Source organism: Meles meles, chromosome 16 (genome assembly GCF_922984935.1).
Source record: "Meles meles chromosome 16, mMelMel3.1 paternal haplotype, whole genome shotgun sequence".
NCBI lineage: Eukaryota > Metazoa > Chordata > Mammalia > Carnivora > Mustelidae > Meles > Meles meles.
In genome coordinates this window covers 44,751,693-44,768,333 of record NC_060081.1, presented here as the reverse complement: position 1 = coordinate 44,768,333, position 16,641 = coordinate 44,751,693, and the positions used below count along the sequence as shown (strand labels likewise).

Here is a 16,641-nt window from a genome sequence, read left to right as displayed (position 1 = left end):
GTTAGGCCTCTGCCTTCAGCTCAGGTCATGATCTCGGGCTCCTGGGATTAGCCCTGCTTTGGGCTCTCTGCTCAGCAGGGAGCCTGCTTCTCCCCCTCTCTCTCTGCCTGCCTCTCTGCCTACTTGTGATCTTTCTTTCTGTCAAAAAAATAAATAAGATCTTTTAAAAAAATAAATAATAAATAATAAATAAAATTTCTAGTAGCCACATTAAAAAAAGTTTAAAGAAAAGAGGTAAACGTAATTTCATAATATGTTTTGTTTGACCTAAAATATCCAAAATGGTATCATTTAAAGAAGTAATCAATCAATCAATCAAAGCACTGTAGGGTGCCTGGGTGGCTTAGTGGGTTAGAACCTCTGCCTTCAGCTCAGGTCATGATCCCAAGGTCCTGGGATCAAGACCCATATCAGGCTCTCTGCTCAGCGGAGAGCCTGCTTCCTTCTCTCTCTCTGGCTGCCTCTCTGTCTACTTGTGATCTGTCTGTTGAATAAATTAAAAAAATAAAATAAGTAATCAATATAAAAATATTGATGAACTATTTTACATTATTTTATTATTGTTGTTATTGTACTAAGCATTCAAAAAATAATGTATATTTTACTCTTACTGGATATCTCAATTTGGATACTAAATTTTCATTGTTTAAAGTGAAATAAGTAGAATATAATCCTACACGAATAATAAAAGTGTGTTCAATGGAAAATATTTTACAGTACTTCCATTTCTTCTTAAAGATTTTATTTACTTATTTGACAGACAGAGATCACGGGTAGGCAGAGAGGCAAGAGGGAAGCAGGCTCCCTGCTGAGCGGGGAGCCCAACCTGGAACTCGATCCCAGGACCCTGAGATCGTGAACTGAGTCGAAGGCAGAGGCTTAACCCACTAAGCCACCCAGGCACCCTACAGTGCTTCCATTTTTAAGCTTAAATAAAGTTAACTAAAATTAAATGCAATTTAAAACTCTTGCACTAACCAGATGTAGCTAGTGGCTACTATATTGGACATAGCAGATCTAGATGTTAAAGTGATGGCAAAAAGAAAAATACGAGGATCATTAACATTTACTCTTAGTAAGGCATAGAGGTAATGTATGAGAAGGAATCAGAGCATAAGTGTATAAAAGGTAGCAGAGTGGTAAAAACATAAATTTTGGAGTTCGACCAGATTATGTCTGTTGGTTTTTATCTGTGACCTCTTTATACCTCAGCTCTCTAATCTGTAAAGTAATGATACCTATATTATGGGACTTTTAAGATTAAATGAGATAACCTAAATGGTGGGCTTTGAAATCTAGCACATTCCAAAGGTTCGCTAAGTTATAACTAGATTTACTAATATCTATAGAAATCATGGGATCTGTTTGGATTTAAGTGCAGGATACCTCGGAAGGGGTTATAATTTAATTAATCACTTGAGGGAGGTAGGATGAGAAGAGAGAAAAATTACAGTATTTTTTGTAGACTTTATTGCATTATCAGTATTTATATAGAAAAATGTGCCAATCCTAACTATACAGTTCATAAGATTTTTCACAAAGCAAACATACCCGTGCAACCAGCACCCAAATCTAGAAACAAATCATTGAGAGTATCTCAAAGATCTTGTTGTGCTCGCAACAAAATTAATTATTAAAATTAACTATACTGAGGGCTAACACTATAGGATAGGTTTGTCTGAATGGACCCAGCCTGTATAAGTGTATAATTGTCTGACTTCTTGCACTCAACAACATATTTGTGAGATTTTTTTCATTTTGTTGTATCGCGTAATAGATTGTTCCTTCTCATTACGGTGTTTAATTCCACCATGTAAATACCTCCACAACGTATTTAATTTGTCCATTTGACAGTATGTGGACATGTGGGGTGTTTCTCGATTGCAGCTATGGCAAATATACCTGCTACACACACTCTTACACGTGTCTTTTGGTGATGGGTATGCACTGGATTTTGAGTTTTCAAACTTGTTGAGAAGAGAAGACTCACTCATCCCATGATTTCACATGCAGGAACCTTGGATAAGCATGAAGAACTGGAGAACCTTGTGGCTAAGTTCCTGAATGTAGAAGCAGCTATGGTCTTTGGGATGGGATTTGCAACCAACTCAATGAATATCCCTGCACTAGTCGGAAAGGTGAGAATCTGTCAATATAATTGTCTTCTGCTGTGTTACCCCTAAGAATTACAACTCTGAGCAAGTCCTTCATTAATAGTATGGCAGAGAAGGTCCTTTTTCTAGGAAAAGCTGACTGAATGTCCAGCTTTTTAAATAAATAACACCAGTTTAGTCCAGCAAATCTGTTTATAATGATATTCTGTTTATAGAATTGCAGTCCTAGATGTGGGTCAAATGTCATCTTTGATGATTGTTTAGCAAGATCAACGAGATTTTAAGGCTCTCATGTCCTCACTTACAATGTAGAAAATGCTTATTGGGCATTTATTTGAACAAAACGTTTTGCTCATGCCACTCATTCCATTTATTCATTCAACAGATCACTTATTGAGAAACAACTTTGTCCACATATAAAGCAAGATACGGGGCATGAAAAGATGAATAAGACCTGTGCCTTATAAATGTATATTGTTTACAGTCTAGTGAGGGAAACAATGCACCAAATAAAATAGGACGAATACCACAGAAAAGCCACGCACATCCATTGAGAAGGACAAAAGAGTTGCTTCCAAGCTCTTCTTGGGAAAGGCTGAGATGCCCATGCAAAGTGGGTGACATGAAACTGAATCTGTTACTCACCTGTTGAGTTTTTACTTTAAGATAAGGAAGAGGGAGCAGCATGCATAAAGCACTGAGCTTTGGACAAACTAAAATGTAATGTTGTAGGTGGGGAAGAGACCAGAGATGAAGGCAAGTTGCAAAAAGCCTCATATATAGTCATGCTTGAGTACTGGAAATTCTTTCTGAGGAAAATGGGGAATTCGGTTGGCTCAGTTTAAGTAAGCAAGTGTCATAACCAGATTTAGGTTTTAAAAAAATCTGATTCATGACAACTGAATGCAATACATGATCTTTGATTAGATTCTGCATTGAAAAAAAGAAGAAGGAAATAAAACATCTATAAAATAAGACACTGATACCATTAGGACAGTGGGGGAAATGTGAATTCAGGCTGTCTCTTAGGTGATAGCACTTTATGAATTTTGGATTTCTTGGGTATGATCATTGTACTGTGATTTAGCCAGAGAATGTCCTTGTTCTTAGTAAATACATGATGAAGAACTTAGGGGTGTGGTATCATGAGGTTTACCAGTAACTATCAAATGCTCACCAAAAAAATTATAAATACACACACACACAACTAGAGTATGGAGGTATGAGAATATTGCTGACTCTTGCCCCCAAAACTTAAAACATGTCGTGTGAAGTTTCCAAAATATGAGCAAGACTTCAAAGATTCTGTGTGGCCACAAATGGTCACCAGAATTTGTCTCTGCATTTTTGGTTCACTTGAGCAATTTTAAAATTTAGAAATATTTAAATTAAAAAAAGAAAATGAATTTCACGATTATAATTTGTAAGCAGTAAATTCGATTGATCTTTATCACTTACCTCAGACTGAATTGCCATCCACACTTTTCCAAATGCAACTTTTTAGCTGGAAAGCAGGGACACTTTCGTCTACAAGGATGTCAATACAGAAGAGAATGAGAATAGGAAAACAAGAACTTGAAAAGCTTAGCAGAAAAAAACCCCTGCCCTCCAGACGGAGTACACCAAAACTGTCTCAAGTAATCCAGCACAGCACTGAAGAACCCCAGCAAACCACAACCCACCCAAAGTATATCCACTCTCCCATTAAAGATCAACTCTTTAGAAAATGGTAACTGGCATTTAGCCAAGGTCTTGAATGATCTTTTCAAATGCAAGTGGTTAAAGATGTAATCCCTTAAAATAATCCCCATCTTTATTAGCTAATTGTCTACAGGATTTTATCCACATAGACATCAGGCGAAACTCGTCCTTTTAAAATTAAAGAGGGTTTGGGGGGTGTATGTTACAGGTCTCTCAGTATCTTTCTGTTCCCACATGTTGTTTTTCTTTAGTTTTATTTACTTTTTTGTGTGTTTTGTGTGCTTGCTTTCTGAACAGGGATGCCTCATTTTAAGTGATGAGTTAAATCATGCATCTCTTGTACTTGGGGCCCGACTCTCAGGTGCAACCATAAGGATCTTCAAACACAACAGTGAGTATCAATCAATTTATCCCAACATTTACTGCTTGCTTCTAGAGGAGAGTAAAGATTATTGATGGGGCTTTGTCCTTGCTCTTCCGACTGGGAATTTAGCCTCATAAAACACAATTATGTTTATATTCACTACTGGCTTGTTAACCTCTGCTGACCTGAAGCAAATGGTTGAAATGCTTTAAACACCCAGATTGCTAAGTGTAACCCAAACACATTAATGTCACTGTTATTAGTGGTCTTACAATGCAGCCTCTGTAGACATGACTGATCTCGTAGGAGACTGACGTTCAATTATCTGAAGTGTTATAACTTCCTTTTCTATAATTCTGCCTTAGGAAAGTTTTAAGACTTAAGTTCTATGTTATAGTCAGGTAAAAAAGTTATGTTCTTCCTTAAAATAATGCCTCCTTTCACTATCCTCACCCAGCACATGCTTACAATCTAGTAGGAGAAGCAGATATGTCCCTATACTGTGACCCATAAATTCCTCATCTTGGAATTTGCAGTGTATGTCCACCCAAAGGCTTGTACAAGAATGTCCGTAGAAGCTTTAGTCATTATAGCCAATTAGAGCCAATTTGGAAACAACCCAAATTTCTATCAGCAGGAGAATGGAAAAGATCTGTGCTGTATTTATGTAATAAAATATGACCCTCTGATAAAAAAAAGAAATACACTACTGATACACACACCATGGATGATTCTCAAGAAAAATTATTTTTAATGAAATAAACCCGACATAAAACAGTATATACTGGGGGCACCTGGGTGGCTCAGTGGTTTAAGCTGCTGCCTTCAGCTCAGGTCATGATCTCGGAGTCCTGGGATCGAGTCCCACATCGGGCTCTCTGCTCAGCAGGGAGCCTGCTTCCCTCTCACTCTCTCTGTCTGCCTCTCTGCCTACTTATGATCTCTCTCTGTCAAATAAATAAATAAAATCTTTAAAAAAAAAACAGTATATACTATATGAGTTTATTTATAGTAAATAAAAGAAACTTTTAGGCAAAACTGATCTATGGTGATAGAAATCATAATGATGTTTTCTTCTGATTTGGGGGGAGGAACTTGCTGAGAAGAGGAATAAAGGAACTTCCTGGGATGATAGAAATGTTTGTTATTTTGATTGGGCTGATGTGTACATTCTTTCTTATTAAAATTCATTGAATTCTACATTTAAACTCTGTCTGTTTCCTTGCAAATAAGTTTTCCTAAAATATAATTGTTATCATACAATATCTTTGGTATTCAAAAGAAAAACATATAGGCTTTGGCCCAAGCATCTGTGTCCTTGTTCTACAGCTTATTTGCAAGTGATCCTTGGCAAATTACTTAAACTTTTCGGATCTCTATTTACCTATTGCAAAAATGAGGGTAATTACAATGCCTATTTCGCAATATGTTGGAAAAGGCACATAAAGTTCTTGCTTAGCATGAAGCCTGGCAATGGAAACTTCTGAGTTGCTTGTATCTGCTGTTATTAGGTTATTATTATCCTCATCATTTTCATTGCCAGTGCCACTAAAGGACCGTAGAAAATATTATGAAGACCCAGAAGAATGCAGAGGTCATTTCACTTTGGGGAGTGCATGAAATTGATAGTATCTGCCAAAGACTTTGAAGGATTAAGAGAATTCTGATCAGAGATAAGGGAAAGGGTATTTCAAATAGAATAATCTGGAGTGTGTAAAGAGCAGCAGAAACTCTAGCGTGAAGCTGAACTACTGGAGAAGAGCCTGAAAAAAAGGTCTTGGCCAGTTAAGGTAGAGCCACTAAGATATATATACAAGCGAAGATATTTGTACTTGAAGAAGCAACAAACAGTGTTTGGACAGTTCTGCTTCATTCTGTGCTGTTCTCTGGATGAACTGTAATTGCTCAAAGCAATTAAGCCCCCCCCCCACCATGTCTAGTGGCAGTGAAAACAGAGATACAAGCTTTGAGTTAAGTTAAGGCTTTGAACAGAATCATGTGGAAAAGACAATATGTTTATGGATGGTGAAGATCAGCTGTCCCCAAAACAGTTGTTGAAACCTTCTCTATGTATTATTATATGGAATTTAGCCCAAATTCTACCATTCTCTACTTTTCCCTTGAAGGCTTTATAGGGGTAGTGATAGATGATAGAGAGAGAGAGAGAGAGCAGGGCAAGCATATATAAACAACAGAAAGTTTTCTTATTCACTAACCAAGAATTTCCTACTCTAAAAACAAAAGGCGGGAGAGTGGGCACGTGGGTGGCTCAGTCGTTAAGCATCTGCCTTCGGTTCAGGTCATGATACCAGGGTCCTGGGATGGAGCCCCACATCAGGCTCCCTGCTGAGCAGGAAGCCTGCTTCTCCCTCTCACACTCCTGCTTGTGTTCGCTCTCTCTCATTGTGTCTCTCTCTGTCAAATAAATAGATACAATTACCAAAAAAAAAAGAATTTCCTACTCTCCAACCTAGGACCTACAGTTGTCATTCTCCAGTGACTTCACCACCTCCCGGCATTTATGCTCTTGGGTAGCCCCTTCCTTCATTGTCTCAGGGTTGGCTTATGGGGTCAAAAGAACACAGTAGAAGTGATGATATGTCATTCTTAAGGCTAGTTTTTTAGAGGCATTATGGCTTTTGCCTGTTCCTCCCTCTGGCATCACTAGGGGGCGCACTTAAGCAGCCTGTGCAGAGGAGCTGAGGCCTCCTGCCAACAACCCTGTGAATGGGATATCTTTGGGGATCCTCTGGCCTCACTCAAGCTTTCAGATGACTGTAGCTCCAACATCCTGACTGCAGCTCACAACTTTTTTGAGCCAGAACACCCACCTAAGGTTCCCAGATTCCTAACCTACAGAACCTGTGGATGTTTGGGGGTAATTTGTGACATAGCCATAGATAACTAACACAGCTTCTCTAACCACCATTGCTGTGGCAGGAGCTGGACACCCATGTATGATTTCCCTCTTCTTGGTCTGCATGGAGAAAAGAAACTTGAAAGCCTATAGGACATAGGTCAGGAAGTGAACTAGGGTTTGGCTAATGCTTCTTGAGATAGTTTCCTATGGCCCACATGGCAAAGGAATGTCAGGCCCTGACCCCCCTATGTTAACAACCCTTCTTTTGAGGGGAGTGGGGTTAGGGGATGGCTTGAATTGATTCTTTGCCTGTTGGCTGAGGCTGAAATATGAAGAGAAGGGGATAATCACCACCTGCATTCCAGTCCCACAAACAGTTACTAAAAAATACTGCTCTTATTCTTGCATATATAGAATATATGCCAACAACAAGAACACATCAGTGAAGATTATTTCCACATTTTTGTTCACACACACACACACACACATAATTTAGCAGAAACAGCATAATGGGAAAACTTCTAAACAGACTGCTGTAAGACAACCTTATTTTAAATATTCAAATAAGTGATGCAGTTCAGTCATGGATTGAATATTTCCATTAGTTCCAACTGCTCCATAATTGTTCAACTGGCTTCTCCTTGTCCAACCCATAACAGCCTAGGCAGCTAGCTGTATCATATCTTCTACATCAGATTCCAGCTCAGGATAACAATTGCAATGAAAATACATCCAAAAGGAAGCATAGTAACTACATCGGGAAGAAATCTGAGACCATCTGGACAGCAGGTAAAAACTGACATCATTGATGAGGGGCAGAGGGACAGTGCATATCCCCAGATACAATACCCCGAGAAGGACTCAACATGACTTACATAGTATTCAGATCAGAATACTGAATTTTATTATTAGGCAGCACCAAAGTAGAAATGTTCTATTGAAAAGAAAACGGGGTGGGGGGGAGGAATGTATTCTCCTCATAACACTAATATTGTAAAATACAAAGAAAGGCTAAGGAGATGATCCAGATTAAAGGATACCAAAATGCTGTGATAACTAAATACAGTCCCTGAGTCTGGACTGGGTTCTTCTTTTTCTTTTCTTTTCTTTTTTAAAAAGATGTTATTCACTTATTTGACACAGAGAGAGAAGAGAGCACCAGGAGGGGGAGCGGCAGGCAGAGGGAGAGAGAGAAGCAGACACCCCACTGAACAGGAAGCCCGATGTGGGGCTCTGGGTTCTGAAAGAGACAGGGAGGTGCTATAAAGGACATTCCCGAGTAGTTCACAAAACTGGAACATGCCAGGGGTTAGATATTACTAAATAAGACTATGGTATCAACGTTAAATGTACTGAAGCGGATAGCTCCTCTGTCGTCCAGGGTAAACAAGTTATGGCCTGGGAGCCAAGAATAGATTTCACATTCTTAAAAGATTGTATAAAATACAGAGAAGAATGTGTGCCCACAAAAGCTGAGGTATTACTGTCTGATCCTCTACAGGAAAAGTTTGCTGGCCCTTAGTGTATTCTCATAAGAGGATATACCCTTATTCTTAGGGAAGACACACTACAATGTTCAGAAATACCATTATATGCAAAGTAGTCCCAGTTCAGTAAAAGACTGTGTGAGATAAAAATAGATCAATCAGTTGATCAATCAATAGACAGGTGAAAGTGATCAATTAAATGGAATAAAATGTTAATAGATGGATCTAGATCAAAGGGTGTGTAGATGTTCTTTGTAGTACTCTTATTCTTGCAATTTTATTTTTGTTAGGTTTGCTATTACTATCTTTTTTTTTTTTTAAGATTTTATTTATTTATTTGTCAGAGAGAGCATGCACAAGCAGGCGGAGTGGCAGGGAGAGGCAGAGAGAACCAGGCTCCCCGCTGAACAAGAAGCTGGATGTGGGACTTGATCCCAAGACCCTGGGATCATGACCTGAGCTGAAGGCAGCAGCTTAACCCACCGAGCCACTTAGGCGCCCCAAGTTTGCTATTACTTTCAAATAACATTTTAATTCCTTAATCCTTTGCTCAAATTCTAATTCAAGAATTTCACTTTATCTTCCAATTTTACAAAGCTCTCAAACATTTAGTAACTCATTCCTCATGCCCTCCCTTTGTGCTCGCAGAATGCAGAGAATAGCTCTCATTTACATCTCTATAATGAATGTTAACTGTGGTTATTTTATATCAGCAACCAGCACTTACTGAGAATTTACTCTGTGGCAGATGCTGAGCTAGTGGCCTTCACTTATGTACTTACTTAATCTCATGGATGACCCCATGAGGCAGGTGCTGGTTTACCAATGAGGAGATGTGGGCTTTGTCCAAGATCCTACAACTGCGCAATGGGGAAGCCCGGAGCTATCTGTGTAAATTCCGCCCCTTCCAACTAACGGAGAGCTGTGCTCAGCAAGGGTTCAAACTCCATCATCTAGTGAAAATTCTCTCATGTATGAGCTGCCATTGCTCTTTTCTGTTGTAGGTGGGATAATGGCCTTTAAAGAGGTCCATGTCCTCTGGGCACCTGGGTGGCTCATTCGATTAAGCGTCTGAACCACAGCTCAGGTCTTGATCTCAGGATCCTTTGTCGGGCTTCATGCTGGGTATGGAGCCTACTTAGGGGGAAAAAGAAAAAATCTGTGTCCTAATCCCCAAAGCCTGTGAATATATTATATTATGTGATAAAGGGGAATTGAAGTTGCAGATGGAATTCAGGTTGCTCAACAATGAACATTAACATAGAGATTGTCTGCACAGTTCCAGTGTCATCACAGGGTCCTTAAATGTAGGAAAGGGAAGCAGGAGTGTGAGTGTCAGAGTGATGCCACGTGAGAAAGATGCTGCTGGCTTTGAAGTGGGCGAAGGTCACACTCCAAGCAGTGCCAGAAGCCCCTGAAAGCTGGAAAATGGATTCTCCCCTAGAGTTTCCAGAAAGGAAAGCAACCCAGCCTATACCCTGATTTGAGCCCAGGGAGAGGATTTCAGATTTCTGGCCTCCGGAACTGTAAGATAACAAATCTATGTTGTTTTTGACCATGTCCGTGCTAATTTCTCCCAGCCTAAAAGGAAACTAATACACTTTCATTCCCAGACAAACAAAGCCCTTGTTCCCACTCACTGACACGCTTACTACTTTTGAAATGGGCGTACTTTCCCAGCTATTGTGTTCATAGCATGAAAACACCCACTTCTGGGAGCGAGGGTACCTCCGGGGTCCTTTGAATGACTTGTTCCTCGAGACGTGAGAGACGTGGAATGGTATACGGAGGGGAAAGAATGAAATGAGGTCACAATATGGAAGGCTTCAGTTGCTGCTGGCTGTCTTTCTTGCTTTGCCATTCCCAGGAGAACACTCAATTCCTCAAAAACGGTGATGGTTTAATTCTTAATATGCATCCATGCATATTGGAATGATAATGTAAAGAAGATGTAGAAGATACTAAATTGCCTTCCTGTGTGTGTATGAGGCATGCAACCAGCCCAGACCGAAGCTAGTAACTTGTGAGACGGGTTCTTAAGAATGGCCACCTCGACCCGATGTTCTTAAACACCACGATGATGGGATATCGTACAACTCTCTGCTTCTCCTCTCCTGGGATCTCCCCTGCCTGTGTCCTCTGCTTACACGTTGAGGATACTCCCCTGACTTGTGGAGGAGAAATGGTCTTATTTTATACAAATCAGTACTAGAGAATCCCCTTTGCTATTTACAGCAACTGTGTGTAAATCAGAATTCTGGACCCTTGAATTTCTGAATTATGCGTGGGTAGAATATACCTAAGGAACAGTTAAACCTGTTCAGACCATTGCAAGCTTTAAATCCTATTTGAACAAGCTTGATGACTAACTTGAAGCTATTCCTCATTTCTCTTTCAATTTCTCACAAAATCAGAATAAGGATCAAAGGAGACCAAACAGAAGGAAAATTCTAAAGGGAACAAAATCAGAACATGCAAAGGCTAGTTTCTAAGGAAACTCTCTAAGGATTCAGAAGAACTAAATTCAAAGTTGGGTACCAGACTTCTTTATCACCAATAGATTAGTTCTTCCTAGACAGTGAATATGCACAATTACTGAGACCCTACCTATCATTTATTCTTCATTCTCTGGTGCCAAACTCTATGTTAAGCCCTTTATATAATAGTTAATTTAATTTTAACAAAACCCCATATTCATAGTTTTCTCCATTATCTCTCCATTGTTAAGAGGAAACTTATTCTCAGAGTGATTGAATGACCTGCCTAATGTCACACATGATAAATGGCCAGAGTCAAAATTCAAATCCAAGTGTGTTGTTCTTCTCTTGGTTCATTTCTCCCAGGAGCAGAGCCTGAGGCAAGGGTTTGAGTGATTTATTTAGGACGAGAACCCCAGGAAGCACCAGCAGATGAGCAGGGAATGGAGACAGAGAAGGAAAGGCAGTCAACAAAGGGCATGTTGTCAAGCAAGCTACCACAATAGATAACTGAAGCTCAGTCCTACTAGGACTTCTTTATACCAGTGTAGACATACCTCAGTGTTATCCCACTTGAGGTGTGAGGAAGCTGCATTATTTATACACCAATTCTCATTTGTGGGTGACTGGAGGCTGTTCCTGCTCAGGCTGACTATGGCCCCCGCAGCCAGGAAAAAAAAAGCCCTTGGACAAAGAATGGCCTGTGTTTGCAATAAGAGGCGGGCTGAGGGATGTAGGCAGGGCCTGTACAGCATTCCCTAATGCTCTGACCCACTAAGTTAAGTTCAGCTACTGGCAGAGTGAATGTAGGACCCAGAGAGGTAGGGCTCCTGTGTAAAAATCAGTTCAGTGTGACAGCTTGTCCTGTTAGTTGCCCAAATTTTAACTCAGAATCCTAAAGTTTGGCCTCTAAATTCCTCTGGCTAAGAGCCAAGAATATCATCTTCTGCTTTTTCCTTTGGGCAGCTTCAGCGAACTAGCCCGTCCTCAGGTTGCCTTCATGACTCCGCAGGTGTCACAAATCAGACTCTTCAGACGTTTCATAACCGAGGCTAAGGAGCCAGCTCCCAGCAGGGACAACAAATCTGTTCTCCATCATGATTCTGGTACATTTTGAGGAAGTGGTCCACAGCCCCTTGGGGCACTTGGATGCCCTGGGTAAACACATCCTCCAGGCTGAGAATTAACACCCTGGCTTTCCAGGACTTCAAGCCCTGGATCAATTTTAACTCTCTGGAAAAACTGACAACTTCTTCCAAAGATTTGGAAACTCGGGACTGAGGTGGGTTTTTTCTCTGAATTTGCTCACTTTACTGATAATGACGTGGGACCTAGATTCCAGAATAATGTTTCTCAGACTTTAACATACACTAAATTCACTAGAGGGATTTTGTTAAAATACAGACTTGGATGCAGTAGATCTGGGGTGAGGCCTGAGCTTCAGCATTTCTGCCAGTCTCCCAGGTAACGCCAATGGTGCTGGTGTGGGACCACACTTAGCGAGGGTAAAGGCAATCTCTGTCCTCAAGGGCATCACAAAGGGCTTCTTGAACTAGTCTTGGAGAGGAGAAGCAGTCTCTTCAGCTAGGAGAGTTGCCATGGGGTCAGAGCCCTGGGCAGGCCAAGAATTTGGAGAAGTTGTTATAAATTAATTAATTAGTTAATTAATTAAATTTTTTTTGAAAAGGTGGAGAAACAGAACCAAGGTTCTACCTAAAGGCATTTAAAGGCCAAGAGGAGACAGAAGAATGAGTGCAGTGTTTGTGGGGAAACTCTTGGGTTCTGCCTCTGAGGGCTCAGCAGTCTGTTTCAGTGGAAGTTCAAACCTAGAAACAGCATCGAGACTACTTTTTATGAGCCACAACATTTTAGATCTTAAGGTCTGATTTGGACTCCTGAACTGGGTTGTTTTCTTTAATAAATGCAGTGATTGCCTCGATATGCTCTAACAACAACTAACAGTACTGAACCTTTGCTGTAATGAGCCTTTTGCTTGTACTAACTCACTTGAGCCTCATAAACACAAGGCACCTGCTAGGATTATTCCCTTTTTTACACACAAAGAAACAGGGGCAGAAAGTGGGAAGGAGACACAGAGCTAACAAGAGGCAGAGCTGGCATGTACACCAAGGAGATCTGACTCTAGTTCCCATCCTTAAGCATGACGCACTTTTACCTCCTTTCCAAGCTGCCTCACCCTGGCTGGTGAAGGGCAGGAGCCTCCCTCTCCCTCTCCCATGCAACTCTCCTTGAGCAGGGCAGTTGGGTTAGGCAGATGCAGCCATAGTTCACGCTGGTTGCCCTTGACCTGAGACGCAGGACCCCATCCTAGCACTGACTTCTGAGCCCCCACATCATTCCCCAAGTCACATCTGACCTTCCTGCACTGACCTCAATGGCCAAGTCGCTCGTATGATCCTCTCCTCCGGTATACAGGCCCTGCCCCTAGCACCTGCCTCACCTTCAAATCAGCTTGGTCCTTTACTCCCAGTTGCCATGGTGTCCTTGCAAGATCACCTTGCTTCTTGCAGACCTGCCCCAAGGCCATGCAACACCTCTCCACATACCCACAGGGCTATCAAGAAAATCTGAACCAAACTATTTACCCAAACTGCAAAACTTAATGTACGATGCATTAATTTCAATGCATGAAAAATTCCCCCATTAATCTCAAAAACATTTACTTTGCTTACCAAAGTTAGCCATTATGATTATGCTTTTCCCCAAAGGCTAAACAAGGTACATGTCCCCCATCATCATCTAAAAAGTACGTATAAATTATTTATCATTGTTCCCAGTCACTTGAGCAATATTGCTTCACAGTTCACATTTCAGTTCAACGTTCAAGGATGAAACTGAGCATCTCCAAAAGAACAAGAAGAATGGAGGACAGATGGAGAGCAAGGACTTAGAGTAACCAGTAGTGTTCCTTCATCATCCAACCGTCTTTTCACTTAAGAGATAGCTGATGAATGCCTATCCTGTGCAGGCGTGATAATATTTTTGGTGAGGAGTCATGGAACAGGGAAGCAGAGGGTGTAGCTCAATGCACCTCGAGGTGGTTTTCGCGGAGCCCTGAAGGAGAAGGGAAGAACCATCAGCCACACTGGGCAGCATAGGAAAACAGAGCTGATAATCATCGCAACCACCATGATTGGCCCTGGATCCAGAGGCGTGCTGATATTATCAGGGCTTTGAATTTAAGCACAGGCTCAGGAACAAGCCCTCAAAGGATGTTTGTCACATAAGCCTGATGGTAGTTTCTGGCACATCGTTGGATTATTCCAAGTATTTAGCAATTCAGTAATCTGATTCGCCATGCCTGTGACAAACCAGGGCTTGCTTTGCACGGATCACCAGAATGTGGCCTCCATGCCTTCATTTTTGATAGCTAACGGTTCATCCCCCATCATGCCAGCTCGCTCCTCTCAGCCTTTCACAAACCAAAGGAAATCACCTTAGTGAGCCAGACGGTGGTGACTGATGCTGAAGGCATTGCTGATACCCAAACTTGTGGCGAAATTATGAGTCCATAGTGCGCAATAAGTTTAGAACGATATTGTAGTGTTGTGTGTGTGCACCTTGAGGGCATCAAATTTATTTTTTTTTATTTTAATTTCCATTTCTCAGACCTTTATCAATCAATAAGAAACTGGTTTGTTTGGATTTGGTTTTGGGTGGCTGGTTTTACAAACGTTCTGGCATTGGTTTCTTCATCAGAGAAAACAAAAACCTAATCATTCTTTCCGACATCTTAGAGGTGTCATGAGAATTAACTTAATGCAAATATAAGTGCTTTATTAAGCATCATTATTTAAAAATCCCTTGCAGATGTTAGTGTGTGGCTTGCTGAAATAGTACACTCTTACAAGGCCTGCAGAACATAAACCACAAAGCCCTAAACCTACACAAGCTCTTAGCATTAATAGATCAAGACCCTAAGAACCAAAGAAAAGCTGCCAGACACTAATGTGGGTCTGGAATCCCCCACTGAGTGAAGTCATCCCTTTTTCTGCCCAGCTTCTCTGTTTCTAAGGGACTGTGGTGAATTCCTGCTTACGGGAAATAAGGTGGGAAATAAGGCTTATTGATTTTTACCCTGCTCAAGAATCCCAGTGTGTGGACACCAGGAGCTGTGTGATGTTTCACCAAAGCCTAGCCCCGTGGAACTTTCTATTCGAGTGGAACAGGTGCCTACCGTAGAAGGGACCACGATTCCTCTCACTTCCAACAGCAAAATGCATGAAACACATCATGGCCATTGAAAGGCTTGTTCTCTGTCCTGCTGTTATTAAAAGAATGGGGAGAACCTTCTGTTTTTCTTTAGTGGTGTTGATTTTAAACCTAATCCCACGCTAAGCCTATAATATGTATGGGACCTATTTGATTGCATAAACAATAGAATAATCTCTGCCTATACATATTTTTCAAAATCTTAGAGTAGTCATTTTTTAAATGGCTGGTAGTTTCGTTCACTTGGGTTTGTTTTTATTACTATGGCATTGGGACCACACTGATCATGAGTCCTTCCTGTACAAAACAAAACTTATAAAATCCAATTCCCAGAAGGAAAAACACTCTTTAAACAGGAATGATTATATTCATCATCTCTTCATTCCGTTCAGAGACTAACAGGCCTGCAGTAGATTATAGAAAAAGGAACTGTCTCCCTCAATCACAGGGGCTCCTTCAACATCTTAGGAACCCAGCCTAAGGCAAAATGTCCGTGCAGGTGAAGGTTTATTAGCCTGGAAATTCTCGAAGGCAGAAAAGCTGCTTTTCGTTTCCTTGGCTGCCATCTAGTGGATAATGATGTCATGTCACTAAAACACATGACATCCGTGAAGACAGATGTCTGCCTGTCTTTAAAACAAAGCCCCCAAACACAGGTAATTAAAGAAATATTATTGCAGACACGAGGCAATTATCCTTTCTCATAACTTCTATTTAGATCCAATATGTTATTCTCCTTCCTTTTTCCATGGGAAGGCAACCGATTGAATGATCATTGATTTGGTGCTAATATTGTGCACTAGGACAAACGCTGTAAGGAAGCCCTAACGCAGATCCAACCACAGACTGGGAACTAAAAGGTAAAGTTTCAGGGCTCTCCATTGAAACCAAGAACCTCAGCTAACTTGAGCTTAGACCAGCGATAACCCAACGAATAGCTGTTTCTTTGGCACGCCTGCTTCTTGTCGCAGTGACCAAACCCAATATTGAGACTGTGCCATTTTAGATTTATCTCTGCTAAGTTTATCCTGTGAGCATTTTTAATGGGGTCTCTAATTCCTGGAGAACATTATGTAACAGGTCAGCTGTTTAGTAGCATCTCTGTCTTTCCAAATTACAATCAGATTCCAGACTAAGATATGTTGGTTTCAGATTCTCAAAAAGGGAGGGCTCAGGGAGGTAAACAAACAAACAAACAAACAAAAACACACCAAAAAAACCCCACAGTAGAAATACAAGGAGTCTAAAAAAACAAGCCCATAAGCCTCTGCCTTTTATCTCTCTCTCTCTCTGGGCTTTGCAGGTAAACGTACACACACACACACACACACACACACACACACACACACACACACAGCTGAAATGTAGACCAATCTTTCCCAATGGCCTCTCAACCAAACCCTGG

General features: G+C 40.9%; 1 protein-coding gene across 1 annotated transcript in view; it reads left to right on the top strand.

Annotated features, from left to right (window-relative positions):
• The window catches only part of SPTLC3 (serine palmitoyltransferase long chain base subunit 3), a 134,177-nt gene that overhangs the window by 63,454 nt on the left and 54,082 nt on the right, over window positions 1-16,641 (top strand). Inside the window, exons 5-6 of the mRNA XM_045980168.1 lie at window positions 2,014-2,138; window positions 4,113-4,206. Coding sequence (XP_045836124.1) covers window positions 2,014-2,138; window positions 4,113-4,206 — 219 coding nt within the window. The remainder of the gene's footprint in view (window positions 1-2,013; window positions 2,139-4,112; window positions 4,207-16,641) is intronic.